At 54.5% G+C, this 22,158-nt stretch overlaps 1 protein-coding gene across 4 annotated transcripts in view; it reads left to right on the plus strand.

The window, feature by feature from the left end:
• The window catches only part of SH3PXD2A (SH3 and PX domains 2A), a 257,697-nt gene that overhangs the window by 134,836 nt on the left and 100,703 nt on the right, over window positions 1–22,158 (plus strand). For all 4 annotated transcript variants that reach the window (XR_010341754.1, XM_012439465.3, XM_012439467.3 and 1 more), the window contains exon 5: window positions 16–107. Coding sequence is in view for 3 of the 4 variants with exons in the window: in XM_012439465.3 (XP_012294888.1) it covers window positions 16–107 (92 nt within the window). In the remaining variant the exon portion in view is untranslated. The remainder of the gene's footprint in view (window positions 1–15; window positions 108–22,158) is intronic.

A 22,158-nucleotide genomic window follows, 5' to 3' on the forward strand; every position in this document is an offset into this window, starting at 1 on the left:
TCTGTCTTTCTGCAGGCACTTGTCCGGCTGCCACCCCACATCTCACAGTGCGATGAAGTCTTCCGGTTCTTTGAGGCTCGACCTGAGGATGTCAACCCTCCAAAAGAGTAAGTACTAGCCAAGGCCTCTCCTGTGTGCTTGGGAGGCATGGACTAAAGTGGGGTGGCCAGCCCAGGGAGGCTAAGGCTGTGGGAACATGTGCAGAGGAGAGCTAACAGGGCCAGCTGGGCTAAAGAACAGCGGTCCAAAGGAATGGGGGACATTGCTCCCCAGGCTCCTAGTACCAGAGACCACTCCTCATTTTCTGTTACCCAGGGCTGCAAGTGGGGTTGTCTCTGCATTTGTGGAGCAGGTTTTCCTACAAACTCTTTCTGGCTCACAGGATTGCTATAAGGAGCAGATGAGATAACAGAAAATATAATGGTCATGACATTGAGACGGCTCACGGCTAGCACAGTCCTTGCCCTTTGCTGTCATGGCTACAAAGCTCCCAGCATGCGCTGCTCAGGCTGAAAACTCACCTGCTGAATAACAGCAGTCCTGGGCTACTACCACAGATTTTATAATCATCAACAGTCATAATGGATGTACCCAATGTCTTTTATCTATAGCATTTTATGATAGGCATTATGATATTCTATAGTCCTATTTACAGAGGAGGAAACCATGGCTCAGTGAGGTTAAGTGCTTTTCTCCAAAGTCACGCAGATGGTTTGATAGGAGACAGGCCAAGACCTGAACCTAAGTCTGTGGTTCCTAGCGGCCCAGTGCTGGCTAACGTTTCCGTGTTTGGAGAGAAACAGGGAACCATGCAGGTCTTTGTTCTCTCTGGAATTGGGATGCTCTGGGCTGGTAATCAAGATGGCCCACCCAGCCATGCTGGTTTCTCCCACACAGGACCCAAATCCATCCGGATGGCCACCCTCTCTTGCTCAGAGTGTTCTGCTCACCAATAGTCCCCAGCGTAGGTTTTCATTGGAGAGAAAAATCCAGTTCCCACCCAGGAGCTGATGGGCAGAAGGCAGGGAGGGGTGTTGGATTGGAGATAGGGTTCGGGAGAGGAATGAAGGGGATGCTGATGAATCACCCCACTCCATCACTGTCCCCTGGAAGCTTAAAGTACCAGATGGGTGACAGAGAGGTAGATGGGGTGGCTACTACGGAGGGAAAGGAGAGAGTAGGACAGAGGAACTCTCTCAGACAGGTGGAGAGGGGCAGGGGGCACCTGGCGATGGGGAGGAGAAAGCCTGAAGATCAGAGTGCACATTGCATGGCTCCGGAGGTGCCATCCACACTGCACTTTCTGTGAATGTGCCTTGAGGTTGTAGAATGTGTGGCCTGCACACCATACATGGGAGTCCAGCCTAAAGGGGCCCTTCTCGCTTCATGCATGCTAAAAGACTAATAGCCTGAAATGGCCTGGGCATTTTGAGGAAGGAAAAAGCAGCTCAGAGGCCCACCTGACCTAGCAAAGGTCATCTTCATTGATGGCTCCCTCAGGCAAGAAGCAAGCACTGTGAACCATCAGGAACTTATCAGCAACTTGGTTCACAGTGTGAAGTAGTGGGAAGCCACAGGGAATAAGATGCAAGGTCTCGAGTTCACATCCCAGTTCTGCTGCTACTAGCAGTGTGGTGTCCAGGCAGATCCCTCACGTACTTCCCCAAGCCTTCCTGTGGTCCCTAGTGGCTTAGTGCTGGCTGAAGTTTCTAGTTTAGAGAGAAACGGGGATGAATCTTAAATTCAGCTGATTAAAAAAAAAGACTAGGCACAGTAGTTCACACCTGTAATCCCAGCACTTTGGGAGGCCAAGGCAGGTGGATCTCTTAAGCCCAAGAGCTCAAGACCAGCCCTGACAACATAGTGAAACCTTGTCTCTACAAAAATTAAAAATTTAAATTTAAAAAGAAAGAATAGAGAGAAATGGGAAACCATCTGTAAAAAGGAAATAGTGATTAAGCCCTGTTCTTGCAGCCTCCAAGGGTTATCCATGAAACTCAGATGAGGAGAGGTAGGAGAGGTTTGCACCAGGGCTGGTATATTATTATTATTATTATTATTTTGAGACAGAGTCTTGCTCTGTCACCCAAGCTGGAGTGCAGTGGAGCAATCTCGGTTCACTGAAAACTTCACCTCCCGGGTTCAAGCAATTCTCGTGCCTCAGCCTCCCTAGTAGCTGGGATTATAGGCATGTGTCACCACACCTGGCTAATTTTTGTATGTTTAGTAGAGACAAGATTTCATCACGTTGATCAGGTTTGTCTCGAACTCCTGAGTTCCAGTGATCCACCCACCTCAGCCTCCCAAAGTGCTGGGATTACAGGCATCAGCCACGGTGCCCGGCCAGGGCTTATATATTCTTATCCCCACATTAACAGATTAGAAAACAGGTGCTCACAGCTGGAGCGGGAATTTGAACCCAGAACTTCCGATTACAAGCAGAAGCCCACACTCTTCTGTTTCTCCTGCCTGCTTCGCTGGTTTGGGGACTGTAGCCCTGAAGCTCCTCAGTGTCTCCTTCCTGTCCCCGCCTCTCTGTGCTCCTGCCTCTTCCCTCTTCATCCCGGCCTTGCCTCAGGGCAGGGGAAGGCTCTGAGCCTGGCAGCAGTATCCCTGGGCCCTTGCCTGACCCTGCCCATGCCCAACTGTGGTGTTCTCTGCAAGCCTCTCATTCTCTGTCATTGCTTGGGGAGAGAGGAGACGCTCCTTCCTAGGTTGGTGGCTGTTGGAATCCCCCGTGATCGTATGCCCTGCAGCAGAGGAAAAGGATCAGGATCATTGATGGTGGAGGCCGCAGGTGCATCGCCACAAAAGCAGCTGACCCCCTCCACCCGCCGTGGCCCGTGCCTCCGAGCCCGCTCTTTGCCTTTCAGCTGAATCAATTGGCCTCACTTCATATGGCGTTGTTAGCCTTTTGCCCACCTCTAGGAGGCCCCTGAGAAACAGTGGAAACCAGGCTCAGCAGGACGCTCGGCTGTCAGCGAGGCCGCAGGCCATGGCTCTGTGGGACCAGGCTCTGGGGTCAGGCCCTGCCACTTAAGGCTGGGTGATCTTTGGCCATTTGCTCAACGTCTCTGCATTTCTGTTTCCTCATCCCTGAAACGAGATAATGCAGAACTCATGAGCTGGTCAAAACAGTTACTCGGCTAACCCAACCAGGTGCTGTTGGCACACAGGGAGTGCTCCACACCTGGGTTCATGGAAGGCTAGGAACAGAATGGGATGTGTGCACACTCCCCGCCCGCAGACCACAGCTTGACTTTTGCAGACTGTGAAGCATTTGGCCACTCCGTCACCAGGGCAGCAGGGGTTATGTGCCTCTTTCTGGAGATGGTCTTGGTCACGTGGGCCAGTTCACTGCTGGTCTGGCAAGAGATGGGCCTGTGAACAGGAATCCCTCCAGCCCTAAGGCAGGCCTGAGGCACAGGAGGTGGGCTCAGCTGTGGCCAGGCAGTTCTGAGGGGCTTCCCCTCCCCTGGCCCCACCCTATCTCTGCCCCACCTCCAGGACCCACCAAGACAGACCCATGTTCCACTGCAGCGTGTGCTCGCCACCAAAGAGCCGGACCTTGCCTGTGACCCTCGGCCGCTGTACAGGCTGCAGATACGTCAGCCTAGTGCCGGCGCCTCTTCTCCTCAGGCTGCTGGGACCTTCCCAGGCCACTGTGCGCCTCCCTTCCCTCCAGCCTAGAACATAAACACAGGATCAAGTAACAGTATATTTTGACTCGGGGGCGACTGTGGAGTGGCTTATCAAATTATCAAAGCCTGTGGATTTAATTGGAATTTTGCAGATAACCCCTGGCTTCTTTCAAGTGTGCTGCTACACAGTCCATTGAGAATTCATGTGGGCTGGGGTGAGGGACCATCTCCCCTTTTCATCTTCCAGAGAAGACAAGATCTGTGACAGCCAGACTCGGTAGGGGAGGTGGGCAGCCGGCCTGTGCACCTCGGCTTTGATCCCAGGCCGCTCGCTGGCTTCTGCAGGCGGAGAGCCAGGCCCATCTCCGGTCTGCTAGCGGTTGCTCTTCAAGACCACTGGCCCTGCACAGGAAGGAGGTTCTTCATAGACACCTTTGATGAGCTTGGCACAGAGCAGCCGTAATGGTTTTGCCTTCTCACGCGGCCACCCCAGGAAGAGTAATGGGATTTGTGCCCTTATGAAAGAGGCTCCAGCAAGGCCCTTGCCCCATCCATCATGTGAGGACACAGCATTTGCCCCTTCTGCCCTGGGAGGACACAGATAGAATGAGCCATCTATGGGGAACCAGCTTGATCTTGGACTTTCCAGCCTCCAGAACTGTGAGCAATACATTTCTGTTGTTAAGAAATTACCTAGTGTGGTAATTTAATAATTACAGGCGATGGCTCACATCTGTAATCCCAGCATTTGGGGAGGCTGAGGCAGGCAGGTCACCTGAGGTCAGGACTTTGAGACCAGCTTGGCCAAATGGCAAAACCCTGTCTCTGCTAAAAATACAAAAATTAGCTAGGTGTGGTGGCATGTGCCTGTAATCCCAGCTGCTTGGGAGGCTGAGACAGGAGAATTGCTTGAACCCAGGAGGTGGAGGTTACAGTGAGCGGAGATCACGCCACTGCACTCCAGCCTGGGTGACAGAACAAGGCTCCGTCTCAAAAAAAAAGAAAAAAGAAAAAAAAAGGAAAGAAAGAGAGAGAGAGCGAGTGAAGGGAGGAAAGGAAGGGAGGGAAGGAAGGGAAGAGAGGGAAAGAAGGGAAGGGAGGGAAGGAAGGACCTAGTTAGTATAAGGTACTTTGTTATAACAGCCTGAACAGACGAAGACACTTGCTTTGTTTACTGTTGGTCCCTCCCACTAGAGCACAGGCTCCAGGAGAGTACAAACCTGCCTTTGTTCTGTTCATAGCTGTATCCCAGCGCCTAGCACAGTGCCTGACCCAGAGCAGGTTCTCAGAGGGTCTCTGTTGGATGAATGCTTGTTGTCATTCAGTCCTCACTCATTCAGTCTTACATGGTAGGAACGACTGTGACATGATTTTACTAAGGAGCTGAAGCATCAGGGACATGAAGCAGCTCACCTAAAGTCACCCAACTGGCAGGTGCAGGGCCAAGATCCAAGCTAGGCAGGCTGGCTCCAGCCTTTGGTTCTGACCACAGCCCTGACCCAACCCATCACTCAGCTCACGCCCACTGCACCTTCCCAACCTCCTCGGCAGCACCCCTCCCCATCTCCACCCCAGCCAGAGCAGGGAGGGACCAGCCTCAGCCCCTCTGATGTGTTCCTTTGAGGATGGTAGGTGTCTTGGTCTGTTCAGGCTGCTGGAACAGAATACCATAGCCTGGGTGGCTTATAAACAACAGAAATGAATTTCTTACAGTTCTGGAGGCTAGGAAGTCCAAAACCAAGGAACCAGCAGATTCGGTGTCTGGCGCGGGCGTGCTTCCTGGTTCATAGATAGTCGTCTTTACCCTGGTGGACGGGGAAATGAGCTCTCTGGGTTCTCTTGTGAGTGAGGCACTGATCTCATTCATGAGGGCTAATGACCGTGGCCTAATCACTTCCTACTGCCTCACCTTGGGCATTAGGATTTAACGTAGGAATTTAGGTGGGACACAAACGTGGTCTATAGCAGTGTGTTCTTGGAAAGCCAGAAGTTGCATAGGGGGTGTTGTGGGGTGTGTGTGTGTGTGTGTGTGTGTGTGTGTGTGTGTGTCCTGATTGTGGGGAGGGAGAGGAGCAGAAAGGGAAAGGAGGAGTGTTTGCCTTATTGGTCACCTCCTCTGTACTCTACATAATGCTTATTTGAATATTCATTTAAGTATTAGGCTACCCATGAAGTTGGTGTTATCCCCATTTAGCAGATGGGGAAGTGAAGTTGCTAGCAGTTACCTGGCTTCCCCAGGCCATGCAGCCGAGTGGGAGAGGCAGGCCTTGGGGTCTGGGTGCAGTCCTGGTAGGCCCCTCCAGCTCCCCCAGCCCCCAGCCCTCTGCTCTGGAGTCATGACGGGTCAGTGGGCAGGGGTGGGCAAGAGAAGCTGATGTAGCTTCTTGTTCTCTCCTGTGTGGGTTTCTGGGGAGCCATGTGACAGCTTGGGGTGAGGAGAGCCTTGGTCACCAAATAAAGACATGCCCTTGGTCCCCCACCCCCACCCCACACCGCCATGCAGTGACTCATGCCTGTAATCCCAGCACTTCAGGAGGCCAAGGTGGGAGGATCGCTTGGGCCCAGGAGTTTGAGACCAGCCTCAGCAACATAGTGAGACCCCCATCTCTATAAAAAAAAGTAAAAAAAATGAACCAGGCATGGTGGTACACGCGTGTGGTCCCCGCTACTCAGGAGGCTGAGGCAGGAGGATTACTTCAGCCCAGGAGTTTGAGGTTACAGTGAAGTATGATTGCGCCACTGCCCTCCAGTCTGGGCAACAGAGACAGACCCTATATTAAAAAAAAAAAAAAAGACACATGGAAGCCACACCAAGAGGCACCCTCTGTAGCAGCTGAGATGACCCCGCTGTGAGCATGGCCTGCCACTGTCCTGAGGCCACTTTACTGACTCGCTCCCCCTCACTTTGCTCTGCCTGATCTCCTGAGAATCCCTTGCTTCCACAGGCAAGGCCCCCCTCATCCCCAGATGTAGTCTTCCCATATGGTGTCAATGAGGGCTACAGGCAGGCCCAAGCTGGCCCGGCAGGACTCACCACATGGTCAACTGCATGACCCAGAAATGCTTCTTCGTGTTCCATTTTAAATTCTCATGCAGTGGAAATAAGGAATCTAAAAGTCTTCAGAAGGAACACCAGGAGCTCTGTCTGCAGATGCCAGGAGGACACAGTTCTGGTGGGAGAAAGATCTGGCCATAGGGCCCTGGGACCCACCTTTGCATCTCTGCAGCCTCCTGGCCCAGCGGCCACGCCCCCATTCTTTTCTTAGCTTGTGGCCAACCTCCATGCCCTGCCCCATGGTTCCCTCCACTGGGAGCACCCTCCCCTCATCCCCTCCTCCCCACTCGCTCTGGGACTGCATCCTACTCTGTCTCCAGTCTCAGCTTGAGCCCCTCCTCCAGAAAGCCCTCCCTGGAGCTGCCCACCTGGCAGCCTTGGGATCTGCTTTTGACTCTCTCCCCACCAAGGAGCCCACATCTCTGGACCCCCAGGACCTGGCACCTAGTAAGTGTTGGTTGATTGCCCAACTGTGCCAGAATAAAGCCAGACCATTTAACAGTTACACATTGAACTGCCCACCTCAGGGGAGCAGAGCCAGGAGGATTCTCAACCTCTCTGGAGTTCAGAGGCTGGGGTCAGAGACCAGTTCTGCCACCTGCCTCAGGCAAGTTGCAAGACCCGTGTGTGCCTCAGTTTCCTTTATCTGTAGAGTGGGAATCATTGCTCCTCCAAAGGTGGTTGTGAGGATGATGCTTTAGCACACATAAAGCGCCTGAGCAAACCTGGCACGGTGTCAGCACTGCCAAGGCCAGTGTTTGCTGTCCCCATCACGGTGGCCCCAGGTGGGAGGGCACAGAAGCAGCAGGCCCCATATCACCTCCCCCTACATACCCACACCACGTTATCCACTTCTGGAGATGCAAGTCTGCTATTTGCAGCCTCAGGGCCGAGGTTGCAGCCCCGAGGTCGTGGGAAGGATGGGCACACATGCCTTTGGTGCACCCATATCACAGAGGGGAAGACTGAGGCCAGGGCTGAGCTGATTTGCCCTGCTCTTGTCACTGACTTCTTCTCTGGTTTGCTACCAGCCCACTGACTTGGGGACTACCTCTTACCCACTATGGGACACATAGTGGGCCCACACAGTGGGTGGAGGGTCTCCTCCTACTTCCTGCTCTCGGCCTGGGCCTGTCCCTACAGCTTGTTTCTTCCTGTTGAAGCCAGCCAGGATCCTGGTTAAATTCTTGACATTGCCTGGGTGGAGCAGAGAGCCCTGCAAAACTGGTTTCTGTTCTTCAGCCCCAGGGCCCCAGAGCCCCAGAGCCACCCTCTGTTGTAGAGTAGAACAATGCCCCAGTGTTCTGAGGGACCTGGGGTGAGAGGTGGAGGGGCCCAGGCCAGAACCAGCCCTGCCTCAGCCTCCCTCAGGGCCCCCAGCACTCCCCACAAGTCCTGCCACCTGCAGGGAACCCCAGGCCAGGCCAAAGGGGAGGCCAGCCTGCGGGAGGCCTGCCCCAGCCAGAGCACAGGTTTGGGGACAGAGCCGGGCTGGTGAAGGTAGCAGAGGGGCTGGCTTAGGACACTGAGGGTGGCTGCCAGGGAAGGAGGGTCAGCGCAGAGGCAGGTGCTGCTGGGGACCTGGGGTGGGATGAGGTCAGACAAGAAAACACGCTCCTTCCTCTGCACAGCTTTCTCACCCTCCTCTCCCATTTATATTTTGGGGGTGGTGGTTTCATCTTGGACTGTGTGGTCAAACTGTGGGGAGTCCAGTGAGGGGGACAGAGGCTGCTGCTGCCATTCTCCTGGGAGAAGCAGAGCCCAGGAGGACAGATGGATTCTGCCAGCCCTGCCTCGGGGTCCCAGCAAGAAGACGGGGGCCAAGGTGGTGTGTGTGGCAGTGCAGCCGGAATAACGCTGAGAATGTGGGACATCTCCAGGAGCCCCCACATCCCCAGTCCCAGTGGAGTGCCAGGTCTGGCCTGTTTGGGAAGGCAGGGTGACTGCTCGGCCTGTGTCTGGCTGCCAACCTCTTGAGTTAGAGTCCAGGCGTCCCTGCTGACCGGCGGCACTGCTGTGGGTTGACAGCGTGGCCTTCCATTCTCCATAAGTCACCCAGAGTCACTGCCGCGGCACTGGGGAGAATGAATGGGGAAGGTGTGTGTGGATCGCAAACTGGGCACTGAGTCACGCACCCTCCTCCTCCCCTCCTCTTCCTGGGAGGCAAACAGAAGGTTGTGGAGCGGCTCCACGGCTGCCTTCCTTCACTCAGCAGGTATTTATTGAGCACCAGCTGTATGCCAGGGACCACGTAGGCTAATCACCTCAAGGTTCAAAGCTGAAATTGTGAATTGAGTTAAATTAATGGCAGCAGCAACTGTCGCAACACCCAGCTCTGCTTGGGAGCTTGAATGGCTCACTTCTCCTCTTCTGGTCTTTTTCCCCATCTGTGCAAGGCGCCCATGGTACACATGGCAAATGGTGGTGAGGTTCAAGTGCAAATGCATAGAAAATGCCCCTAGGGTACTTGGCCCGTCACAGAAGCTCAGGAAATGGGATTTTCTGTTTTTCTTCCCCTTACCTCCATTAACCCAGTCCTGGCTGCAGAGTAGCCACTCCGAAAAGGCCAGGGGAATGGAACTGGCTTGCCCGAGCTGAAGGTGGCATCTGGGAGAGGAGCGTCTCACTGAGTGCCTCTCCGCTCTGGGAGCCCTGGCCGGGGCTGGTGCTGCCTGTGGGGTGAGGCTGCCCCCACCACCCTATAGGCTGTTGGAAACTCCAGGGCATCCCATGTCTGTCTCTCCTCGGGGATTGGGGTGGAAAGCCCGCCCACACATGCCTGGCTGCATTCTGGTCAGATGCCCATAATCAAGATGGCTCCGTGCACTCTGTAAAGCCCTGCCACCACCCATCTGGCCAGGGACATGGGCCACACTGTCCTTGCAGCCCCCTGCCACTGGCTGCTGCACAAATAGCCTCTTTATGTTGATGGGCAGGAGGGCCAGCTGGACCTAGGAGCTGTGGGAGGCTGAGGGAGGGCACCGAACATTAGATAAATAAGCCCTGTCCATCCTCTGCCATGCCCCCTTCAACCTGGGTGGGCAGGTGGCAGGAAAGTACCCACAGGAAGCTGTGTCCAACCCACTTGAAAGGGGCATTGGCTGTGGGGAACAAGGACTTCTGCGGGCTTGGCTGTCCTGCTGGGTCGGCGAGCTAGAGGGAAGCAGATTCAAACCCCCTTAGTCCAGTCCAGCTCATAGAGCACAGGCCCTGGGGGCTGTGTCCAGGGAGAGAGGATGACTCTGGATTCAGGCCTGGCACAGGATGTTCTGCAGGGCGCAGAGGAAGGCGGCAGGGAAGGGTATCCTGGTGCAGGAGTGTGTGGGGGTAGTCTGGGTCCCCCATTAATTTCTTGGGCTTGTGCATTGTGTGTTCTCTGAAACCTCAAGTCCCCATGTGCCCACTCTCTCACCCCCAAGGAGGGCCTACAGAGCTCTTTGGAGCCTCTGGCGGAAGGGGCAAGCCCTCGAAGAGCGCCGGGGCCTGCTTTGCTGTTACGTTGCATTGAGGCGGGTCTTGCTTCCCCGACCTGCTTATCACTACCCTCCATGTACCTACTCCCTGGGTAGTTACCCTCCGTGGGGAGTGCAAGACAGAGCTAAACCTAGAACCTGGGTCTCGGCCACTGAGACCAGGCTTCCTCTGTTGCATCCTGCTGGGGAGCGTGTGTTCATGCAAGCATTTCTAGGTCATTTCCATGTGAGGCCCAGGACTGCAGTAGCTCAGCCCTGCTCTCGGGGCCCTGGTGGTCTAAGGGCAGGACAGCATGGCAGGGGCCTGGCTTGCTCCCATAGGAGGCAGCAGATCATTATTGGCCCTGGCCAACCCTGGCTCCTCCCCAACCTGCATGTGGCCTGGGAATTATTTTTTTTTATTTATTTATTTTTTTTGAGACGGAGTTTCGCTCTTGATACCCAGACTGGAGCGCAATGGCGCGATCTCGGCTCACCGCAATCTCCGCCTCCTGGGTTCAGGCAATTCTCCTGCCTCAGCCTCCTGAGTAGCTGGGATTACAGGCACGCGCCACCGTGCCCAGCTAATTTTTTGTATTAGTAGAGACGGGGTTTCACCATGTTGACCAGGATGGTCTCGATCTCTTGACCTCGTGATCCACCCGCCTCGGCCTCCCAAAGTGCTGGGATTACAGGCTTGAGCCACCGCGCCCGGCCTTGGCCTGGGAATTATTTAAACTCCCAAAGCCTCAGGGTCTTTGCCTATAACACAGGCTTATCACAGCTGCTGATAATGGGGGAGGCAGAAAAAGAACAAGTGATTGTATAGGTGCATGTCCTTCCAGCAACAAGCCGGCCTGGTCAGGTGGTCAGGGAGGCCTCCCTGAGGAGGTGGCATTCAGGCTGAGACTAAAGCAAGGGGTCACTACTCAAGGAGAGTGGCAGAGGAGGGCACCCAAGCAGAGAGACCCCCTGAGATTGTGTTTCGAGGATTGAAAGAAATTTCATCTTTCGTGAGAGTGAGGGGTGTTGGCTGGGGCCAGGCCAAGAAGAGATAGGCCCGAGGCAGTCATTAACAATTGCTACACTTCAGCCTCAGGTAAAGGGGCAGAACCTAGGGGGTGTCTGGGCTTTGCTCCGGCTCTGACATTCTGAGGTCCTAGCAGAACCAGCTGGCTATTGCAGTGACCCAAGCATGCCGCAGTCAGGGTCTAAAGTGGGGCCGCTGCCTGTGGAAATGGGAGCTATTCATAGATATAGTCCGACATGAAAGGGACAAGCATCCAGAGACCGTGTGACCCCTTCCCCTTCACAGGTCCTATAAATTGGGTCTTGAGGGTGATTGGAGTTTGGGCACGCCTGTAACTTTGGGTCGCTTTGAGTCCCTCAGTTCATGAGATTCGTGTGTATCTGGCTCCACCACATGGCCACATTGGATACTACAGCTCCCAGCAGTAGTATGGGAGTAGTATGGCAGAGTGCTGTACTAAAGCGGTGCTGGACCCTTGAGCTTGGTTTATCTTGTTTGAGCATCCATGGAATCCTGGGAGGCCCATGCTCCTTTCTGCAGATGCAGGACCTTAGGCTGAGACTGGTTGACTTACCTCTCAGCTAGGAAGTGTCAGAGGCTGGACTCATGCCCTCGCCTTCCAGCTCCAAGTCTGCACCCCACACAGGGGTGAGCTGAGGATGAAATGAGAAGCACCTGAGCCTTGGCCAGGGCAGCTACCTCCAAATTTCAGGATGGGACCCTTCATCAGACAGAAGGGCAGAATAACTGCATCAGGACACCACGGTTGCCATGGCAACCACAGGGGCTGAGGGTACAGTTGAGGGCATGTGCTACATTTGGGATCTCTTTTAAGGGGAACCCAGTTTTCCTGCCGGACCACATCCCTGAGAAGGTACCAGGTCGGCTGAGACCACCAGGTCTGGTCCAGGGCCCCTAGGGCAGCCTGTTGAGACCCTTCCCCCAGCTTCAGGAGCTCCCAGGAGGGGCTTCCCATCCCAGGAGGGTTCAGGCCTCTGAGGAGGGGCGCTGCCTGGCTAGTACAGGCTCCTCTGATGGAACAGACACAGGGAAGCTGGTTCTAGAAGCACTCAGAAAACCAGGCTCCCTGCTTCAAACCGCAGACTGAGCCCTTAGCCCCCCACACCCTCTCTCATGCATGGCCCATTTGGCACATGGGGAGTCATGAGTCCAGAGGGCACACAGATAGCTCTGTGCAAAACCCTACCCAGGATGCACAGCCTGGAGCCTGGCTCAGTGGCCAGAGCCAGAAGGAGAATTTCCCCCAGACAGCTTTACTGAGGTATAATTTGCTTGTTTTTAATGTACAGTTGATTCATCGATTACTAATATTTTACAGTTGTGCAACCATCACCACAATCCAATTTTAGAATATTTCCATCTCCCTTAAAAGATCCCAGAGGGAGGTTTGGGGTTTTTTTCTTTCCTTTTTTTTTTTTAATTTTGAGACAAGGTTTCTCTCCATCGCCAAGGCTGGTGTGCAGTGGCACAGTCGCGACTCACTGTAGCCTTGGCGTCCCAGGCAACCTCAGCCCCCAAGTAGCTGGGACTGCAGGCACGCGCCACCATGGCAGGATAATTTTTTGATTTTCATTTTTTGTAGAGATGGGCTCTTGCTTTGTTGCCCCTGCTAATTGCAAATTCTTGGCTTTAAGCGATCCTCCTGCCTCCACCTCCCAATGTACCAGGATTAGAGGTATGAGCTACCATGCCCGGCCACCACAGGGACGTTTTTTATTCTTTCCAGACTGCAGGTTTTGGAGGCCTGGTAGTATCCCTTCCCTCAGCTCCTGTGTGAGAGGAGATGCACATTTCCAGGGACAGAGTCTCTGCCCTACTTGCTGCTGCTCTGATTTCCGGGCCCTCTGGTGATTCCAGCTGCTGCCCTGCCTCGCACTGATTGCTCAGTAGCCCAGGGCCGAGGCCCACCCGGCCTTCCAGGTGCAGCTCTGGGGTGGTCTAACCACTGAGTTGGTGCCCAGGGTGAAGGGGGAGGGTAGTCATCTCCATGGGCACCTTCCCTTCCTATTGATTCCAGTGGCCCAGCTGGGTGTTCACGTTGAACTTCATCCCCAACCCCGGGTAGTTAGGTGCCCCTGGTCCGTGGGAAGCCCACCTCAAATACAGTGCTTACTGCCCCCCAAACTTCTTAGAAGGCCAGTAGCTGCAGGCAACAGGCCAAGAGGCTGCACCACAGAGATGCCCAGCTTTCTACCCAGAGAAATCCCAGGTGTTCTGGCAGTTCAGCTGTTTAGAAGAAAGTACATGAGGAGCTGGTTTCATTTTGTTTTGTTTCATTTCATTTTGTTTTGTTTTTAGACAGTGTCACTCTGTCCCCCAGGCTGGAGTGCAGTGGCGCGATCTCGGCTCACCTCAACCCCCGCCTCAGTCTCCCGAGTAGCTGGGACTACAGGTGTATGCCACCACGCCTGGCTAATTTTTGTATTTTTAGTAGAGACAGGATTTCACCATGTTGGCCAGGCTGGTCTCCAACTCCTTACCTCAAGTGATCCGCCCACCTCTGCCTCCCACAGTGCTGGGATTACAGGCGTGAGCCACCACACCCAGCTGCAGCTTGTTTTTTTTGTTTTGTTTTGTTTTTTGAGACGGAGTTTCGCTCTTGTTACCCAGGCTAGAGTGCAATGGCGCGATCTCAGCTCACCCCAACCTCCGCCTCCCAGGTTCAAGCAATTCTCCTGCCTCAGCCTCCCGAGTAGCTGGGACTACAGGCGCGTGCCACCATGCCCAGCTAATTTTTGTATTTTTAGTAGAGACAAGGTTTCACCATGTTAACCAGGATGGTCTCAATCTCTTGACCTCGTGATCCACCCACCACGGCCTCCCAAAGTGCTGGGATTATAGGCGTAAGCCACCGCGCCTGGCCTGCAGCTTGGTTTTTTAAGGGAAGAGACGGGTTCTTGCTCTGTTGCCCCTGCTAGTTGCAAATTCTTGGCTTCAAGTGATCCTCCCGCCTCAGCCTCCCAACATGCCAGGATTAAAGGTGTGAGCTACAATGCCCTGCCACCAGAGGGACGTTTTTTATCTTTTTTTTTCCCCTCTTGGCAGAGCTGTTAAGGGAAGTGGCCTTGGACTCACAGGTGTAACTTCAGATCCTGGCTCTGCCCCTCACCAGCTGCATGCCAGGTAGGGCAACCTTTTATTATTGTTATTCTCCTGTTGCCCAGTCCTAGAGTGAGGGGCGCCATCACAGCTCACTGCAGCTTCAAACTGCTGGGCCCAAGTCATCCTCCTGCCTCAGCCTCCTAAGTAGCTGGAACTACTGGCACCTGCCACCATGCCCCACAACTTTAATTTTTTTTTTTTTTTTTGTAGAGATGGGGTCTTACTATGTTGTTCAGGCTGGCCTTGAACTCCTGGGCACAAGCTGTCCTGCCTCGGCCTCCCAGGCAATCTTTAACCCCACTTACTCATCACACCTGGGCCTGCCGTCCCCACCTCTCCCCCAGTACCAGGACATCTCACTTGTGGCGTATACCACAGAGGTGATTAGATCCCTAACATCCGGCTTCCCTGAGAGGCTGCACATGCCCTGAGGGCCAGAACACTGCCCCCGGGCATCCACTGTATCCCTCATGCTAGCTGAAGGCTGGACACAGTAAGTGCAGTAAATGGAGAGGATGGCTCTCTGGGGCCTTATGTTCCCCCAGGAGTAAAACAGGGACCTTAGAGGTGGCAGCATAGCGTTACTATGAGATCTAGAAAGCTAATAAGAGCTCATTTATTGTATCTTACCATGTGATGACATTCTTCTAAGCAGTTTACTTTTTTTTAATTGTTTTTAATTTTTTGAGATGGGGTCTCACTCTGACACCCAGGTTGGAGTGCAGTGATGTGATCTTGGCTCACTGCACCCTCCACCTCCCAGGCTCAAGCTATTCTCCTGTCTCAGCCTCCTGACTACAGGTATATACCGTTCCCAGCTGATTTTTTGTATTTTTGTTAAAGGCAGGGTTTTGCTATGTTGCCCAAGCTGGTCTTGAACTCCTGAGCTCAGGTGATCCACCCACCTCAGCCTCCCAAAGTTCTAGGATTACAGGTGTGAGCTACTGTGCCCAGACTACATTTTTTTTTTTTTCAGTTAGAGTCTTGCTCTGTCACCCAGGCTGGAGTGCAGTGGCGCTATATCAGCTCACTACAATCTCTACCTCCCAGGTTCAAGTGAGTCTCCTGCCTCAGCCTCCCAGGTAGCTGGGATCTGGGATTACACATGCCCACTCCCATGCCTGTATTTTTAGTAGAGACAAGGTTTTGCCATGTTAGCCAGGCTGGTCTTGAACTCCTGACCTCAGGATCCGCCCACTGTGGCTTCCCAAAGTGCTGGGATTACAGGTGTGAGCCACCGCGCCCTGCCAGGCTACATGTTTTAATTCTCTAACTTTTGCTTCCATCCTATGAAGTGGGTATAGTTATTTCACTCCAGTTTGCAGATTAAGCCACTGAAGCACAGAGAGATCGTGTAACTTGCAATGCCAGTAAGTGGCAAACATGGGCTAGAGCCTCTTACCTATCCTGCCCCTCAGCGAAGCTTGGCAAGGGCTTAGCATGCTGCGCAGCACGCAATCCTAATGAATGGTACCAGTTGTTACTGTTGCTGTTGTCGAAGGGGCTGTGCCAGAGGCTGGCTCATCAGTGCCCACAAAACACCACTCAACTTGCAGCTGCATGGGTTTGCAGTTTCTGGAGTCATAGGACCAGCTTCTCCTTCCATCCTGGCTGTGTCCCAGTGAGAGGCAGGGTGGGAGGGTTTGCCCCTAGTCCCAGCCTTCAGAGCTCGGTTCCCCAGACATCATCCAGCCCAACCTTTGCAGTTGTACAGTCCAGAGAAGGGAAATGATTTTCCTGGGGTCAGAGAAACTGGATTAGCACCAGGTTTTTTGGCTCCAAGTCCAGTGCTCTTTCTGGCTCTCAGAACGTTCCCGCCGATTTCAAGAACAACCCCAGGCTTGCAGCATCCGGAGCATCCCTGGTGCAGTGCATGGGAAGGTGCCTGGAGGCCTGAGTTGAGCTCTTGAGAAGATTCCAGTAGGAGCCTGGCTGATGGACAGGGAGAAGGCTCCTCTGAATGGCTCAGAAGCAGGAGCTTGGCTGTGGCCAGGTCCGATTTAATTTGGCAGAGGCAGGCTTCAGATTAGACCAGGCTGTGCCTGCAAACCAGAGAATTCAAGGTTAATTGCTGGGAGCACCGCTTCCTGGCCCCGCCCCCCGCCAAACTGGAGAGGGCACCCATGAGCCTGTCACCTGGTCAGAGACCCCTGGAGAACTGCAGCGCTACCTCAGGAGCCGGAGGGTGGGGGACACACATTATCCCCGTGCTGGTCCCCTCATGTGCTGGACACTGTGGAAAGAAGGGCCTGGCAGCCACGAGGATCTTAACAGGCAGGAGCAGGGGACACTTCGTGCTGCCCAAGCCAGGGAAATAATTCAAGGAAAGGCGGGCATCTTGGTTTAGAATTTCCCAGAAGCAGATCTGAGGCTGAGGATTGGGACTTAAGCAGTTTGGAGGTGACACCAGAAGGCATCAGTAAGGTGACAGAGGGCAGGGAAGACAAGGCTGCCAAGCGCGGTGTGTTACCAACCAGCTTCATCTCGCAGGGACCGGCACCTGGCTGCAGGCTGTTCCCGGGGCCTGGGGCCGGGGTGCTGGGGCATTCATGCACCCCTTTCCCTACCTCCAGGTTATCCCCAGACAATAGCAGGAGGGAGCTTTCCTAAAAGCCTGTGCTTCCCACTGTGCTTAAGGTGACTGCCCGGGGCTTCCTGGTGGCCTTCGCCTGGGGAGGCCTGGGCTCCCACCTCCCATTGAGGAAGCCACTGGTCGGCGCTGCAGGAACCAAAGTAAAGGAAAGAGCCTGGCAATCGCAGGAAAGGTCAGGAAGTCCCCACCACCCCCACCCCAGCCTGGGGGCTCGAACTGAGACCCTTTGTCACCAGCTGAGTTTCTGTAATAAGAATGTGGAGACAGGGCTGTGATTCACTCAAGGTCTGAGGTCCACGCTGGCTAAGGTTGTCAGGAAGGCCTGTATGGAGGAGGCCAGGCTCGTGTGTCCCTTGTCCCAGAAGAGCCAGACTGACCAGGGTACCACGGACAGTCATTGAGCTTGAGGAGGCCAAGCAGGTCCCACAGAGGTGCTCAAGCCAGGAGCGCAGGAGGAACTGGAGAGGGCGAGAGACTGTGGGGGCTGTGGGTGTGCAGGGAAGGCTGTGGGAGAGCTGGGCCTCCAAGTGGACTTGGGTGCTGAGGGAGGGTTTGGAGGCAAAAGGAGAGGGGGAGAGGCTGGGCCAGGGTGGCCTCGAGTGCAGGCTTGGAGATTTCCCAGCGGGGGAGGGCAGGAGGGTGGGAAGGTAGAGAGACACAAAAGCTCCTGATGGTTAGGAGTCAGCTGGCACTGGGGTCAGATCCCAGCTCCGCCACTGGGATAGTGACTTAACCGACTATGCCTCAGTTTCCTCTTCTGGGACATGGGAGTCATGATAGCATGTTCCTCTTGGTGGGTGGCTCCAAGGATTAACTGAAATAACGTGCTTGAAGTACGGTGCGCAGCTGGCCAGGTGGTTCACTACACCTGTAATCCCAACACTTTGGGAGGCTGAGGCAAGAGAATTGCTTGAGGCCAGGAGTTCAAGATGAGCCTGGGCAACATAGCAAGACCCTGTCTCTAAAAACAATTTTAATTTAAAAAAATTGAAATATATACTGCCATGCCTAGCACATGGTAAGCACCCAGGTAAGCATAAGACTCTGTTCTCAGACTTGAGCCCTGCCAGGGATAAGCGTGAAGGAGGCCACAGTCACTGTAGTCCAACCGCAGGAGGAGAGAGACACAGGTGAGCAAGAGTGCAGGGTGTTAGCAAGAGCACTGGGCTCCACTGTGATGCCAGGGTGGTTTCCATGACAACCTGAGGTGATGTCACAGAGGACAGAGCACAGGAGGTGGCTGCTGCAAAGTCCGTCCTCATAAATAGGCAGGAAATGTACCATCTGTACTTGCTGACCCATCTGTGACAATCAGGGATGACCTCCTGGAGGAAGCGGCACTTCCACTGAGCTCTACTGGGTGGGAGAGAAAGGAGTAGAGAGCAAAGATGCAGGGTCTGCGTGTCCTGCCAGGCAGGGACTGAGACGCTCAGGATGGTGTTGCAGCCTCTGACCAGCCCCTCGAGACCATCCAGCAGCCCTGAACTTAGTTACCGGTTGTCAGGGAATGCATCCATTCATTCAGGAAACATAATTATGACCAGCCCTGTCCTGTGCTGGGCCTGGCAAGACACACCCAGTTCCTGCCCTCAGGGAGCCTCCTGTTGGGGGAAGGAAGTAGCCAACAAACGAGGCAATGGCAAAGGCATACAGGGAGTGGTGGGAGCCACACAGGAAGAGAGCCGAGTGCTGTGCTAGGATAAGGCTTGTGGGGCAGGGGCCAGGAAGGGCGTTAGGCTGAGAGCTGGGGCTCAGGACAGCATTGGTCCGGCATCACTGTCCCCAGAACTTAAAACACCTCTGCTGAGGTGTAAAACCAGCCCTCGTGAAGCTGGGCCATCCCCAGGCTGCCGGCCAGCCACCCACCCACTGAGCAGCCACACCAGGAGGCAGCCCAGGAAGCTTGACCGCTGCGGGCGCTCTAGAGGGGGTGCTCCGTTCCCATCAGAAACCACAGTGCATCTCTTGAGCATGTGGTCATGGACGCTGTGACACTGTGACCCACTGTGTGGGTCACCAGCCAGGTTTCTTCCTATTGGCCTTTCTCGTGCCAGACCTGAAGCTGTAACCTCCCTAAGAAGAGTCTAGAACTCAGTGGTGGTGTTTGGGTGTGTCGTTTTTTCTTTTTTGGGGCAGAGTCTTGCTCTGAGACTTGCACTCCAGGCTGGAGTGCAGTGGCGCAATCTCGGCTCACTGCAACCTCTGCCTCCCAGGCTCAAGCAATTCTCCTGCCTCAGCCTCCCAAGTAGCTGGGATTACAGGTGCCCACCATTATGTCCAGCTAATTTTTGTATTTTTAGTGGAGAGGGCGTTTCACCACGTTGGCCAGACTGGTCGTTTGGGTATTTCTGACTCCGAGTCTTTGCCTTCATTTTACCTTTCTCTTCCCCGCCTACTCCGCATTTAGCTTTCCTGTTTGGATTTTATGTGTCCTTAGCCACAAGGTGGTAAATGAACAGCGTGGTGGTTAGGATTTGAGCACGAGACTGAGCCAGCTTGGCCTCTAGTTATCTCTATCCCTCACAAGCTGTGTGACTTTGGGCAAGTCACATGCTCTCTCTGATCCTCCATTTCTCTTCTGTAAAATGGGGATAATAAGGGACTCTGCCACACAGGCATGTAATGAGGATAAAATGAGCTGATGTGTGTCAAGGGCCTGGTTTGGTACCTGGCATAATGTAAATGCTTGACAAATGTAGCACTCTTGTCAATAATAGTGTTAATAATAATAATAGCAGCACTGCCACTCCCACCTTTGGGGAAGAAGAGCTCACTCGGGGTGGGAAGGGCTACTCAGTGGTGACTCTCACCAAGGCCTGGCCACACCCACCCTCCCCTCTCCCTGTTTCCCATCACACTCTGGGGTCTAAGGGCACAGGCCTGCTCCAGGGCCTTGGGGGGGCTTCTCCTTGGTACAGAAGCTCAGGAGAGGTTGCTTGGTGGAGGACGGAGGTGGTAGCCCAGGGCAGGCCTGCTGGGACCTGTAATGGGCAGGCTGGTGAGCAGCAGGCAGGGGCCTCACTGTAGTTGCTGCTGAGCTGGCCCAGGAGCGTTCAAGGTTGACAGGAAGGCAGCCGCAGGAGGCTGGGGGCATGGAGGTGTTACCTAGGTATTACCTAGGGTTCCTGGATGGCCCTCCTGCTGCAAGCAGGATGCAGGCCTGTCTGAGGCTGGAGCTGGAGGCCTCTTTGCAGAAGCCCAATCAGGGAAACTAAGGCACAGAGCGGGCTGCCATCACCCAGGTCATGCTGTCTGCTCAGTCAGCCAGGCCTGGAACCTAGGTCTTGTGCCCCACAGGCGGGGCTGGCCCCGGGTTGGCATCTTGCAGAACTCCTCCCTAGACCCTGTCCTTTATGTGTATGCTCTGGCAGACCCTGGGGAAGCCCCCAGGCCACCCTGCATCCAGGTTGACCTGGGAGCCACGCCATCCCTGGGCACACAGGCCCTTGGCCAAGAGTCCCTTTGTCCTGCGTTTTGAGCACCTGCTGTGCAGAGCATGGCAGCCACTGCCCTCTGTGGAACAGCCTCATTAAGTCAGCCTCTTGGTGCAGCAGCGAGGGAGATCCAGGCTTAGCTGTCATTCCTGTCGCCTCTGGGGAGACCCATCAGCCTGGCAGCAGCAAGGGACTCTGGCAAATGTGAAAGTGGCAACAGTCATTCAGACAAGCTTGAATTCCCCAGCTCTGCCACCCCAGTGCTGCCAGCCACCAGCCACCAGTGTCATCTCGACAAAGTGGCTTTACCCTGCAGAGTCTGGGTTTTCTCATCTCTGCACAGACACCCCAAGCCTTGGCCCACCCCATTGAGGCCAGCCAGGCTTCTTCCCACGCTGTTCCTCCTCCCGCTGCCGCCACCCCCACCTTCCTGGCCCCCTCTCTCAGTGCCCTCCTTTGGCCAAGCCCACTCTGTCCCAGGTGGTTCTGCCATTTCCCCTGCAGGTCACAGCTCTTCCCTGCCTCTCCCCTCTCCAGGGTGAACCACCCCTGGCAGCAGGGCCCGTGACTGGCAGGTGGAGCTGGAGCAGTGGGTGGAGGATCTGCACATGTGCTCCCTGTGACTGAGCCTGACTGTGCACTGGGGACTTTATGTGTATTAACTTGTTTATCCCCCAGCAATCCAATTAGGTATATCCTTACAGTCTCTGCACTTTATAAATGAAGACAGAGACCCTAAATAATCTGGCTGAGCAGGGATTTGAACCTAGGCAGCTACACACACACACACACACACACACACACACACACACACACACACCCCATGGGAGCCAAACCTTCTGGTCATACCATGTCAGAGTCTGGACTGTACTGTCCAATAAAGTACCCAGTAGCCACTGTGTCTCTTTAAATCTTAATTAAACAAAATGGAAAATTCAGTGTTTGAGTCCTACTGGCCACAATTCACTGTTTGAGTGCTCAGCGCCAACATGGCCAGTGGCCGCCATACTGGACAGGGCAGATAGAGACCATTTCCATCACCCCAGAGAATTACACTGGACAGCTCCTTTGAGGGCACCACTGGGTGCTGGGGACAGAATTAGAACATTTGGTGCCATTGGGGGTTAAAATCAGAGTGGACTTTCTAGAGGAGGTGCCCTCTCCCTAGGCCTTGAAAGTTGTGAAATACTAGACAGGAGAGGAGGGGGCCTGTGGTGGTGGCAGCACAGACAGCCGCAGTCTGCAGCCTTGCCTCCCATTGCAAGCTGCGTGACACCAGGCAAGTGACTTAAGCTGACTGAGCCGCATCTGTAAAATGGGGTTAATGCAGCCACCTCCGTCGGGCTGGGTTCATCTGGGTGCTTGGTGCTTGTGGGTTTGTCACGTGGCATCCAGGAAAGTCTGCGAGGTTCGGGTTCCTTCACTGTGAGAGATTACCCCGCCTCGCAGGGCCATGCAGGTGGGCTAGGTGTGTACAGGGAGAAGTGTGGGGCCCTCCGAGTCCTCTTTCCCACAGAGGCAAATCAGGAACAAGCACAGCTTGGCCTTGGGTGGGCTCCTTGGCCTCCATGGGAAGTTGGGAGCCCTTGGCCTAAGCTCCCAGTCTCAGGTTGAAACCAGACCAGGGCTGGGGAGCGACCCAAGAGGTCTGTGCTCTGCAGTGGGACCCTGGTATCTGCCTGTGTCTCACACACTCCGACACGTAGACCAGGCACACTTCTGCAGATGGGGCTGGTGTTGCTTGAGGGGCAAAGCAGTCCTCTGGCTCCCCGGAAACAAGTCCCCACACCGCTGCCTGGACAGGGAAAACCAGAAGCAGCTAGGAATGTG

This window comes from Aotus nancymaae, unplaced genomic scaffold, assembly GCF_030222135.1.
Source record: "Aotus nancymaae isolate 86718 unplaced genomic scaffold, 86718_ANA_hifiasm-v0.15.2.pri h1tg000010l, whole genome shotgun sequence".
Lineage (NCBI taxonomy): Eukaryota > Metazoa > Chordata > Mammalia > Primates > Aotidae > Aotus > Aotus nancymaae.